This window comes from Ursus arctos, unplaced genomic scaffold (assembly GCF_023065955.2).
Source record: "Ursus arctos isolate Adak ecotype North America unplaced genomic scaffold, UrsArc2.0 scaffold_18, whole genome shotgun sequence".
NCBI classification, from domain to species: Eukaryota; Metazoa; Chordata; class Mammalia; order Carnivora; family Ursidae; genus Ursus; species Ursus arctos.
Genome location: NW_026622852.1, coordinates 57,488,611 through 57,500,857, shown reverse-complemented (window position 1 = coordinate 57,500,857; position 12,247 = coordinate 57,488,611). Strand labels below are relative to the sequence as shown.

General features: G+C 59.1%; 1 protein-coding gene across 6 annotated transcripts in view; it reads right to left on the bottom strand.

Moving 5' to 3' along the window:
• Window positions 1–12,247, bottom strand: part of ADAMTS13 (ADAM metallopeptidase with thrombospondin type 1 motif 13) — a 32,287-nt gene that overhangs the window by 13,030 nt on the left and 7,010 nt on the right. For all 6 annotated transcript variants that reach the window (XM_057313819.1, XM_044389701.3, XM_044389703.3 and 3 more), the window contains 13 exons: window positions 10,346–10,429; window positions 10,032–10,156; window positions 9,761–9,907; window positions 8,143–8,283; window positions 7,379–7,541; window positions 6,478–6,582; window positions 5,163–5,314; window positions 4,984–5,047; window positions 3,491–3,617; window positions 2,942–3,090; window positions 2,487–2,607; window positions 1,776–1,856; window positions 359–540 (listed from right to left, as the gene is read on the bottom strand). In XM_057313819.1, coding sequence (XP_057169802.1) covers window positions 359–540; window positions 1,776–1,856; window positions 2,487–2,607; window positions 2,942–3,090; window positions 3,491–3,617; window positions 4,984–5,047; window positions 5,163–5,314; window positions 6,478–6,582; window positions 7,379–7,541; window positions 8,143–8,283; window positions 9,761–9,907; window positions 10,032–10,156; window positions 10,346–10,429 — 1,641 coding nt within the window. The remainder of the gene's footprint in view (window positions 1–358; window positions 541–1,775; window positions 1,857–2,486; window positions 2,608–2,941; window positions 3,091–3,490; window positions 3,618–4,983; window positions 5,048–5,162; window positions 5,315–6,477; window positions 6,583–7,378; window positions 7,542–8,142; window positions 8,284–9,760; window positions 9,908–10,031; window positions 10,157–10,345; window positions 10,430–12,247) is intronic.

The window sequence follows — 12,247 nt, the reverse complement described above, 5'->3', positions numbered from 1 at the left end:
CCCCAACACCCCAGAACCCGGGAGGAAGCCCCAACCCCTCTCACGGCCAGCAAGACCCCTGGAAATCTGTCCAGCCCTCCAGCCTCCTCACATGTGGGGTCCCCTTCCCTTATCCCTCCTAATTACGCACCCTGTGCACACACTGCTCCCTCAACATGCACCACTCCCTGCTTTGCCCGGTAGCATTAGCTCATCTCAGACCTCCTCCACACAGCCCTCTCCGGGGGGAGCCGCTGACCCCTGCGCACCCATGCTCAGAACTCCAGGACCCCCGCGGGCCCCTCACATGACTGCTGAGCGAGCGAGCAGGTGACACCAGGAGGAGGCCCTGCTGGCTCCCCCAGGCCCTCCTGGTCACCTGGATCTCCATGTCTTCCTGGGTAGGTCCCCGGATTCGGATCTCCTCCAGGCGAGGCAGCCGGTCCTCGGTGAGGGCCACTCTGTACTCCACACGGCTGTCCTCCAGGAGGGAGGGGTAGGTGGTGCTGGGGGAGATGCTGGAATTCCCAGCCACGACGTAGCGCCCTCGGATCCGCACCGCTGTGGGGGGAGCAAGGCTGTGGGCAGGGGGCGCACCCCCTCCCCCACACCTGTGGCAGCTGGGGCACCAGCCCCCTCACAGAAGAGGTCCTGACTTAAGGAATGGGGTGTTAGGACAACGGCATGAATCTCCACGGCCACATCTGCAGCTCTCCTCCCCTGGGGCCCCAGCCCTCCCCGGGGAGCCCTGGTGCCTTGGCTGGTCAGGCGGTCTCAGCAGCGAGCAGGGCACACTCTCCCGATGCCCACAGGGTCTGACCACAGGAGGCTCCCGCACGTCCGTGGCTCTGCGCCTCCGTCCAGAACCTGGTGAGCACTGTGGACCTGCCCTCTCACCAAGTATGCCCACACAGAGCTTTCTGGGGCTCAAGGCCCCTAGGGCCAGCAGCCCCCCTCCACATTCCAAGGGCAGGTATAGGCGCCCTGTGGGAATCAAGAAACGCTGTGGCATCGAGTAGTAAAGAAGGTGGGCTCTCCCCAAGGCAGATGCGGCCTTTGACCTGGGCTTGCGGTAAGGGACTTATGTCACACCGGACAGGAGTATCTTTGTTTAAGGTGGGGATGGGCCAAGCCAGGAAGACCAAACACGTGATGCAGGACAGCAGCCGTGAGCTGATCTTATCCGTGAACCTGGAGACTGAGGCCATCCACGTGAGTGACCCATCAGTCACGCCTCATGTCCACATAACGAAGTCCTAACCAAAACGGGACGCCGAACCCGGGTGCACCCGGGGTTGGCAATACTCCATGCACACTGTCACACCTCGACATGGGCGTGGACCCCTCCCAGCCTCCGCCCTTGGCATCCCCTGCTCAGGCTTCTTTTACTGTCTCCTTCCCCTATAATAAGCCACAACTGTGGGTATAGAAGCTCTCAGCGTCCTGGAGGTCCTCCGAGTGACTTATCCAACCTGGCGGTGGTTAGGGAACCCCCTGAACTTGCAGGCGGCATGAGAAGTGAAGGCATCTTGGGGCGCCTGGGTGGCTCAGCCGGTGAAGCGTCTGCCTTCAGCTCAGGTCATGATACCAGGGTTCTGGGATCGAGCCCCACATCGGGCTCCCTGCTCAGTGGGGAGTCTGCTTCTCCCCCTCCCTCTGCCTCTACCCCCCACTCGTGTTCTCTCTCTCTCTAATAAACAAAACCTTAATAAAAAAAAAGTAGTGAAGGCATCGTGGGGACCATGCTTTATAAACTTCGGTTTGGCTGCCTCGGGGGCGTCCTCTGGCCAGCTCACCCAGGTGTGTAAAGAGAGGCCTCCGGTTGGTGATGTGTACGCTGGTCAGGTTTCGGGTCACGGTCAGGAACGTGACATACTCTAGAAGGAAGCAGAGGAGGGTGGGTGGTCTCAGATCACGGACACTGCAGTGAAAGGGAGCAGATTTCAGATGTCCGGGAAAAAGCGCCTCAACAGCAAAAGCTAACAATGGGGCTGTCTCAGGGAAGGTCTCACCCGGCCCCTTGTCACAGGGGGCCAATGCAAGCCAGGCTGCATGGCCACTTTGCAGGGTGCTGCCCTGGCCAGGTGGAGGGACTGAATCCAAGGTTCTGGGCTCAGCATGCGGCCCAGCACAGGGAGGGGGGACTCCACTGCTCAGCTGACCCTCTAAGCGCCCACATTGCAAATGACTTGACCTCTTTTACAAACAGATCCAAGTCAAGGGTTTCCCAGGAACAGCATCCCTTCTGATAGGTTTCCTTGGGGACGAGAGGAGAGGTCAGCCCACCACAGACTGCCCAGGGTCCGGGTTTTATCACAGCTACCGTGAGCAGCCATTCCCAAAGCAGCACTATCCCCAGCGGTGGTCTCATCAAACTCTCTGCTGCGTGGAGGACGGAGGCTGAGGCCCACGAGGAGGGTCCAGGGCTCACTGCCAAGGCTCTGAGCTGCAGGTGTTTCTTAGAGGCTGGGAGGAGCCCGGCCATCCATCCCGAGGGAAGCCCCTACCTCTGGCCCTTCCGGCCGTGAAAGAGCCGTTCCGCAGGCTGCACGTGCTGTTGTCCCCTCCGCACACCTGACACACGTCACGCACCTGTGGGGAGTCCATCCTGCCATCACAGCCGAACGTCTGTGCAAAGAGCAGTGGCAGGTGACCCCCAGGCGGGTGTCACGGGAGGGCGCTGAGGCTCTGGGATTCACACGACAAGCGGGAGGCATTACGCAGCATCCGACGTCGATGCAGGAAGCAGGTGTAAATGACTCCCCCAGGGTCACAGCAGGGCTCTTAACCCCCAGCCGACTCCAGGGTCAGCCCAGCGCCCTGGCATCACCCCATGCAGACTCGTGGGGGCCAGTGCCCGCAGACCTGGCCCCTCGGAGCCCCTTAGCATCTGGCTTCCGATGTGACTGGCCCCGGGGCCACCGTGGATGGGAGGGCGCCTCTGCCGCCCACACACGCCTACCCGGCAGCTGCCCAACACGCACAGGCTCAGGGTCCCGTCCTCCCGCCGACCACGTGGCACACACCGGGTCCCGTCCAGGAAACTGTCCCCACGCCTCACAATGAAGGTCTCGCCAATGGCCCGGCACATGTGTCTGCACAGAGCGTCCCCTGGGGAGGCAGAGGGACGGGGAACCGGGTGTGAGGGTGACAGGGAGTAGGGAAGGCAGCGACCCTGCCAAGCATAACCCAGGTGGGCCCAGCCTGGCCAGGGCCATCCAGCTTCCTCCTGTGGGTTGGGGGCAAGGTCCTGCCTCCTGAGTCAGTGATCACAATCACAACATAGTGACAGTTACTGCGCTAGGAGCCAAGGAGCGCCCTTGGTGCTGCCCCAGTATCATCTCACTGAATACTCTCACCCGAGCAGGGAAGCCCTGCTCTCCTCTCCATTTTACAGATGGGAAAGCCGAGACTCAGGCCTGTTAACAAGGGGCCGCGCCAGGACGCGGCGAACTAACGCGGAGCCCGAGCCCTGCTCTGAACAGCGTCAGGGAGATGGCACCAGCCCCACCTTGACTATACTGCTCAGCGGAGCCCCAGCGGTAGAAGGAGGTGTTGCCCGGGGAGAGGTGCAGCGGTTTCCTGTCCGTCTGGGAGCACTGCTCGGACATGAACTCCAGCTGGGTCTTCTCACAGGCCTGGCAGGGAGGAGGCAGAAGACAGGCACAGGAGGGGCCCTGGGATGCTCGGGGCAGGGGACCTAGGACAGGGGCCTTTGCCACTGGAGACCACAAGGCACCCCGCAGTGCGAGGGTCACAACGTGCGTTTGAGCCCAGGTCCTGGCTGCACGTCAGTTCCCTGCTCTGTAAAGCGGGGGAGACAAGAGCCTTTCTCTGCTGATGGGAGAATCCAGGAGAATTTGCAGGGACACAGGGCAGGACCTACCACCCAGCGACAAAGAAGTAAAGAGCACTGCTTGCCTGCTCCTCCCCTGAGCCTGTGCTCCCCGTGAAGACTGTGCCCTCCCGGGCTGGGGAGGCCTAGTGTCTGCCGGGAGAAGGCAGGAGGGAGGGTCTCACCAGGTGCAGGATCTTAGCTCAAGGTCAAAGGAGCCATTCTAGCAGTTCCCACCTGGAATGATGGCCATGATCAAAGCCACGGACAGTAAGGAAGGAGAGGAAGGGAGGATGTGGAGAAACTGGAACCCTTGCACATGGCTGGTGGGAAAGCGAAACAGCTCGGCGGCTGTGCAGGATGGCTTGGAGGTTCCTCAAAGAACCGTACGTAGAAACCACGTGACCCAGTGACTCCTCTCTTAGGTGTACACCCAGAAGAAATAGAAACTGGCACTGAAGTCCACGGACACACGTGTCCACAGCAGCATGATTCACAATAACCAAAAGGTGGAAACGGCTCAAACGTCCATCGGCTGATGAACAGATGACACGTGCTCCATCCGTACGATGGGATGTCATTCAGCCATAAAAAGGAGTGAACTTCTCACTCCTGCTACAATGTGGATGACCCTGAGGACGTGATGGTGAGTGAAAGAAGCCAGTCACGAAAGCCCACCCACCGTGGGATTCCACTTCTCTGAAACAGCCGGGACAGGCAAATCCGGGGAGACAGAAAGCAACTGGTGGTTGCCAGGGGCTGGAGGAGGGGGAGGGGAAGTGACTGCTTATGAGTCTGGGGTTCTACTTTGGGTGATGGAGATGTTTGGAACCTGATAGAGGGGGTGGCTGCACCACTTCGTGAATGTACCAATGCCACTGGATCCCACACTCTAAAACGGTTGGTTCTATATGATGTGAATTTCACCTGCACTTGGACTGAAAGGATGGTGTCAGGGGTGCTGCCGGGGAGGGTGGTGGCACGTGCGGACAGAGGTGTGACACCTGGAGTACGCACTGTGGTCCCAGCGGAAGCAGAGCAGCACCCCCTCACTCTCAAAAGCGCCCTGGTGTGAACCACAAGTTACAGCCGCCCTGATCCTTCGGCTCCCCCAGGGCCCAGCACTGCCAAACTAAGCCTCTCGTCCTGCCCCCGAGAAGCAGGCCTACCTGGGTGTTGCACATCTCGGCCTGGAGGTCAGCACCCACACACGCACGCCCTCCGAAGGCAGGCCTGAAAATGTCCACGAGACACAAAGGGTGACAGGTGACCCCCTGCCCCCCAACCAGGGAATGTGGAACAGGCCCCCCTCCCTGACCTAAAGCACAGGGCGCCCTCCATGTGGTACCTGGGGTTGTTGCACTGCCGCCTCCGGGTGACCACACCCCCTCCGCAGGAGCGGGAGCAAGGACTGGGGGCACCCCAGCTAGACCAGTGCCCGTGCACCACCCCCACGGGGCTCAGCTCTGCCAGGGAGCGGCAGTGACCCTTGGAGCACCACTGCAAGAGAAGGACACACCATCCCACAGCCGGGGCACCCCACACCCATGGGAGCCCCATATCCACAGGGCTCCCCACACACAGGGCACCCACACCCATGCAGGTGTGCACACATGCAGGCACCCCCCCACCCCCATCCTGCTCAGGAACCAACACTGAATGGGAGAGGGCAAAACCCCAGGCTGTAGGACAGAGAAAGGGTCTGGCCACACTCGGCAGAGAAGAGAAGAAAGGCAGAGGCCCTGAGGTCTGCAGGGTAGAGGAAGACGCTGCCTGGCACGGCCAACGAGAGGGAGTCTGGGTCAGGGAGCTGGGCCCTGCTATCACTACCACTCAAAGACTTTGTCTCCTCTGTGGGGCCGGGGGTGACAACACATGCCTGTCTCCAGACCAAGGGAAGGGGGGAAAGAAACTCAACAACAGGGCTCCTTGCTCAGCATGGAGCCTGCTTCTCCCTCTCCCTCTGCCTGCTGCTTGCCCTGCTTGTGCTCTGTCTGTGTCAAACAAATAAAATCTTCTTCGGGGTGCCTGGGTGGCACAGCGGTTAAGCGTCTGCCTTCGGTTCAGGGCGTGATCCCGGCGTTATGGGATCGAGCCCCACATCAGGCTCCTCCGCTAGGAGCCTGCTTCTTCCTCTCCCACTCCCCCTGCTTGTGTTCCCTCTCTCGCTGGCTGTCTCTATCTCTGTCGAACAAATAAATAAAATCTTTAAAAAAAAGAAAAAACCAAATAAAATCTTCTTAAAAAATAGAGAAAGAAACTCAACAATGGTGCGGGAAGGGCGGAGCTCTGGTTCCCCCATCTGCCTGGGCAGAGTCACCAGCAAGCCCCTTGTCAGTTTTCACTGGTCCTGGGAACCTAGAAAACCCGTCCCATCTTCCAGGCCCTGCAGAGAGGCAGGGCAAGTCAGCTGGTGCACGTGACGTGTCTTGCAGCACGGCTCTCCAGACCAGGTGACCAAGAGCCGCTCCAGGGCCCTCTGCCCCAGCTAACCGATCCTCCTGTCCCCCACCCCAGGAATGCAGGCAGCTAGTCTTTGGTGCTCTGCATGGACACGTGCGAGTGCCAGTCTGTGCGTGTGCACCCGCGTGTGCACACACACACGCACACATGCACGCACACAAACGCACACACTCTACCATCCCTTCATTCCCTGCTCTGACCTTCTGCACGCCGCACTCTGTCCCATCCAGGAGAGGAACGAGGAGGCGGCTACAGCGGCTTTGGTCCAGGGGGTCAGTGTGGCAGGACAGAGCCTGGCACATGTCCTAAGAGGGGAGACAGGTGGCCAGCTCGAGGCCACCACAGCCTGTTGGCTCAGCATCCAGTCTTAATTGTCCCCCCACACCACAGAACACAGTGACACATACACTGTTCCATGGGCAATGGTGGCCAGGGCAAAAGGGCACAGCACACCTCTCCATAGGACAGGGACAGTGACCAGGGCCCACAGTCATTTTAGGGGCCCACAAATACGTTTTCATTTCTTTTAAAACCAAAAGAAAATGATGATCTTTTCTATCAAAGGAGATGTTCTAATATGTAATGTTAATACATTCGTATTTACAACACTTACACTACATTTATAAAAACACTGATAATAAGTCTTAATATTTTGTATGGAAGAAGGGGCCCACTAAGGCAAAGGTGCCTGGGGTCCATGAAAGTCCTGTGCAGCCCAGGGAGGAAGTCTGTCTTTGGGGTGCCTGCCCCCTTCATCTCCCCTGCCCCTGCCAGCTCACACTCCTGCTATAGGGTTTGGTTTGGAGGTCACTTCCTCCGGGAAGCCCTCCAGGTTCCCATTGGGTTGGAAGCCCTTGGTAACTGCCTATTTAAGTTCCACGTCCAAGGACTCAGGAGCCTGCCAGGGCCGGCTCTCCCTTATTTGCGGGACACAGTCAAAATGAAAACATTGGGCTCTTGTTTAAAAATTAATAATGTTAAGAAGTGACTGACAGCCTGGCACAGCGGGTGCTCACAGGGGGGCATGAGCGGTGCGGGGCCGTTGGGCACAGGTGGAGGGCGCATGGGTTTGGTTGTGGATAAGCGGGCGGCGGGACTCACGAGGTGTTCCCTGGCGAAGGTGCAGGCCACCGCCCTGGCGCCGAAGGCAACGCGGCACTGCTCGTCCGCGCCGTAGAGGAGGCCGGGCTGCGCCTGGGGAGGGTGCCCCGCGGCTCCGGCCTGCTGCTCTGGCGGGTCCCGCATGCAGTGCGCCCGTCCTGTGCTGCGACAAGGCCCCGGCTCAGGCCCCGGTGGACACGGGGTGGGGGCGGGGGAGGATGGGAGTCCTCGGCGCTGCCCGCACCGAGAGCTGGCCCTGTGCGGGGACCGGGCGTAAGCCCGGAACCAGCGCGGAGTACAGGTGGGGCCGGAGCGGAAGCGCGCACGAAGCAGCGGGGAGGAGGGGATGCGGCAGACGGAGGCTGGACTGGGGAGCGGGTGGGATGGAGGGTCCAGGCTAAGGCATGGTGCCTGGAAGGATGGGCGTGTATGGGGCAGAATTGAGGGGTGGGCGCAGAAGCGGGTGGGATGGAAGAGCGGGTGCACGGGAGTAGGAGGGAAGGAGGGAGCCGGCCCAGAGAGATGTGAACGGCCGGCATGCGGAGGGGCAGGTGGAAGGGTGGGTGCAGGGGCGTGGCGGAGGATGGAGTGCCCTGGGGAGGTGCTGGGGGCCCATGGGGAGGGGGGCGGGGGACGCGAGGGGATTGAGAGGGCCGGGCATGGCTGGGGCAGATGGAGGGGTGGGTCTGGGGGACGAGCAGGGGTGCGCCCCGAGTGCAGATGGGGGCGTGGGGAGGGCTGGGCGGGGTGACGGACGCAGCTACCTCAGCAGGTGCAGCAGCTGCCGGCGGCTGCAGGCGGACCACGAGAGGTCGCCGCCGGCGGGCGCCGCGTCCTGGGACGCCATCACGTGGCCGCTGGGCTCGCAGCCGCTGCCCGGCGCACCGTCGTGCTCCACGCCCAAGCTGTGCGGGGGAGGCAACGCTGAGGGTCCCCTCGCCTACCCACCGCCTCCATCCCCCGCTCCTGTCCAGGCCCGGCCGATCCTGTGATGACCGTGGCAGCAGCGTGGTTTCAGACCCCAGGGGCCTCCTGACCCTGCCACCAGAGAGCCCTGCCTCAGTTTCCCACCCGAGAGAGCACTGGATCAGCCAGGGGGCTCCTGCCTCTTTAGGCTAATAAATATCAAAAGGTTTTAGAAGTGTTGAGGCCAATCTAATCCGCAGTATTATAAATCAGGGCGGATGGGGTCTGGAGGCACCCTGGCGGGGGGGGGGGGGGGGGCGGCTGCCGGTGATTACTTTCTTGATCTGTGGGCTGCTGGCTCAGAGTGGAAAAATTCATCCACTGCTTGCATCCTAACGTTAATAAAAAAGTCGAGAAGATGTGCAGGCCTTTGGCCATCGTCTCCACTCCCCGTGGAAGACAATGGTTTTCAAAACCTTCTTAAAAACAAAAACAAACAAAAAACAAACAAAACCAACCTTTTCCCTCCGAACAAGACAGATGGAGGTCTTGCAGGGTGGGCATGGGGTGCAGGGGTGGAGGGGTGCAGGTGCAGGAACCAGGGTAAGAGCGGGCCTGTTGTGGGCTGATGTGGGGGGGAGGAGCCCCAGGTTCACTGGGCACCTGGGCCCCTCACAGAGATAGGGGTGTGGGGGATTCCACAGCAGAGCTCAGTGGGGGGGAGGCCTGGGGGCAGGTGGGGGCTGGGGGGAGGCAGCAGAGACTCGCTTTTTACTTTAGGTGTCTCCGTACTGCCTGACTTTTTACAGCAAGTGGGTGTTACTTTCATAATGAAAAGACTAAAAACCATAAAGAAAAGAAGTTCCCCACTTTGGGTAAATGACAATAGACAGGAACAAAGATTTGCCTACAGAATGCAGAATGTTCATAACAGGAAAAACTTGGAAACAACCTAAAAAGCCAACAACGGGGGGATTAGTTAAATAAATTACAGTGCATACAAAAAAAATTATAAAAGATCTAGGAAAAAATGTTTGGGATGTATTTATTGTTCCATTAAAAAACAAGGAACAAAACAATATACAATACAATCCCGATTTTGCAATAAAAAATTATGTGTGTGGGTAAGAAATAACTACAACACAAAACGTGAACAGATGTTATCTCTAAGTGGTAGGATCTGGGATAATTTTGACAGCCTACTTTTTCTTTACCTGAATTTCCTGGAAAAATTATTTTCTAATTGCTAAGTTTGTCTTGCTTGTTTTTGGAGGAAAAAAAATTTTTTTAATCGCCTGGTAATCAAGAAGTATCAGATTTCCCAGCCCTTGTGCCCGCCCCACCTCCCAAGCCCACTGGGGCCAAGGGTACAGGTTCATTCCGGCAGACTCTTCCGGGGCCCACCGCCAGCCTCGACGTGACCTCCTGGGAGCCCCGGTCAGCTCCTGGGCCTCAGCTTGGGGACAGGACGCCTACCTGTGCCCAATCTCATGGGCGATGGTGACCCCCAGGTCAAAGCCAGTATCCTCGGTGATGAGGCAGCTCCAGGAGGACGAGCAAGCACCCCCCAGCTGGGTGACCCCCCGAACCTTCCGGTTACCATCAGGTAACTCCAGGTCAAACCTTGGCAAGAGAGAACAGACATCCATCCGGGTGGTGCTGAGGTGTCTCCTGCTGCCAGACCGCCTTTGCAGAGACGGGGTGCAGCTCCCAGGCAGGCTGGCGTGCCCCTGGGGAGCACGGCTACCTGGTGACGTAGAGGACCAGGTCGGCATGCCCGGGATCCATGTCGTCCTCAGGGTTGACCGTCCTGCTCCACTCGCAGACGCTCAGCAGTGACGCCGTGATGTTGGCTGTGATATTCGGGGCATCCTGGGGGGTCAGTAATAGACCCCGTGTTTATGGGCACTGCACCCAACAGGGTGCGGACAGCCACTGGCATCTCAGGCCTCACTGCAGCCCTGTTCCAACGCATGCTACAGATGGGGAGACCCACAGGAAGAGGGAAAGAGAACAGAAGTGGGTTTTCCAGCGACTCTGGGCTCCCAGCTCGGCGCCTACCTCGGGCTGGGTCAGGATGACCAACTTCACCAAATGTACTCGGAACTGAGCCCCCAGGGATGGGTCCCTCAGCAGCTCTGACCCCTGTGGAAGGGCAGGAAAGAGAGATGACTCACGTGGGCTGGCGTGGCCTGACTGGCGGGCTGGGCCCCGGAGAAGATGCGCCATCAACATGGGAGAAGATGCTAGTCCCTGGGCGGGGAGCCAGCCACAGGGACAGGCAATGTGCTCTGGTCCTCCCCTTGCTCAGGGCTCAAGAAGTCCAACCAACACACACACACACACACACACACACACACGACCCTGAAACCATGGGACACAAATAATTGTTATTAGTCTAGAACATTCCATTCCAACACTGTTCTCTCTCACCAGATTCACCCTGTCCTTTCTCCATTCTGCCCATCCACCTGAAACACCGTTCTCTGCTTGTTTAACCTTCGCGTCTCCGTAATGCAGCACGAGGGCCTCCCCTCCCTCCACAAGCCCTTTCCTGGGTTCCAGAGAGAAGGTTCCCCCCACAGCCAGCCTCCTGGCTCTCTCTTGGCACACGTGTCGAGATGCCGATCGTGGGGACGCCTGGGTGGCTCAGTTGGTTAACTGTCTGCCTTTGGCTCAGGTCATGATCCTGCGGTCCTGGGATCGATGGGGCTCTCTGCTCAGCAGGGGAGTCTGCTAATCCCTCTCCCTCTGCTCCTGCTCCTGCTCTCTCTCTCACTCACTCTCTCTTTCAAATAAATAAATAAAATCTTAAAAAAAAAAAAAAAGATGCCAATCGTGGTTGACTTGTCATGGGGCTGTTGGCACCGACTCGTCCTCGGAATTACACAGGGCACCCATGGGAGCACTCTGCTGTCACTGGCCTCAGCTGGCCTGAGCCTGACACCGAGCTCTGCCACTTTCCTTTCCAGGCTGCTCAGGATCCCGTGAACTGACCCTGGAAGCCCAGGTTTCTTATCTGGAAAATGGAGGGAAAGCCTTCCGTGCTGTTAGCAGACTTAGGAACAAAACAGCTGGCACGAGGTGGGTGTCCTGTCAAGACAGCACCGTCTGGGCAGAAGCCAGGCTGGCATCTACCACCCTCCTGGGTCCTCAGAAGGCACAAACGAGCAGAGGGAGCACGGCTCCATCACCATCATCAGTATATTCGCGGTGGGACCCCCAGTGCTTGAAAACAAGAGCTTTCAAGCCACTCAAAGGAGATGCTGTCCAGAGATGCAGTTCGCCCAGGGCTGCAGGCGGACACCTGAGCGGGCTTACTGTGGCCTGGTGCCAGGTCTGCAAGGGGGCGGGACCACAGGGGTGTGGCCATGGGACCCAGAGGCCCAGAGAACACAAGGGGACAGGGAGGGGGCAGGGAGGGGACCGGTGGCCTGGGGCTCTGAGCCTGGGGGGGACTTTTCTGTGGCCACACCTGAGGCAGGGCACACAGTGGCGCTAAGAACTATACATTCTCTGGAAGCAGCCCGCCCTTCAGGGCCAGCTTACAAGCAGGAGAGCACTCTCCTTGCGGTGTTGTTCCTAACCTCCTGACGCTGTGGAAGCTTCCATGGCAGCCTAGAGCAGTCACTGTGTGTGTGTGTGTGTGTGTGTGTCACACGTGCGTTCCCTAGTTGCGGGCACGGGGTCTCATGGAGTCTGTTAGATCACCCGTGAGCACTCGGTTGTTGGGACGCCTCTGTCCCTCTGATAACACCCCGTGCGAGTTCTACTCCCACCCCCCCTTCACCCCTAAGCCAAGGAGAGGCCAGCAGCAATGGGGTGCCCACAAGAAGAGGGCCAGCGCTGCTGGCCGAGGTGCCCGTGGAGCAAATGGGCTTCAGGACAGAGGCCAGATTCGAGAGTCCCCCGGAGAGAAGGGACCCAAGTAGCAAGAGGCTGTGGGGTACACTAGGGAGCCAA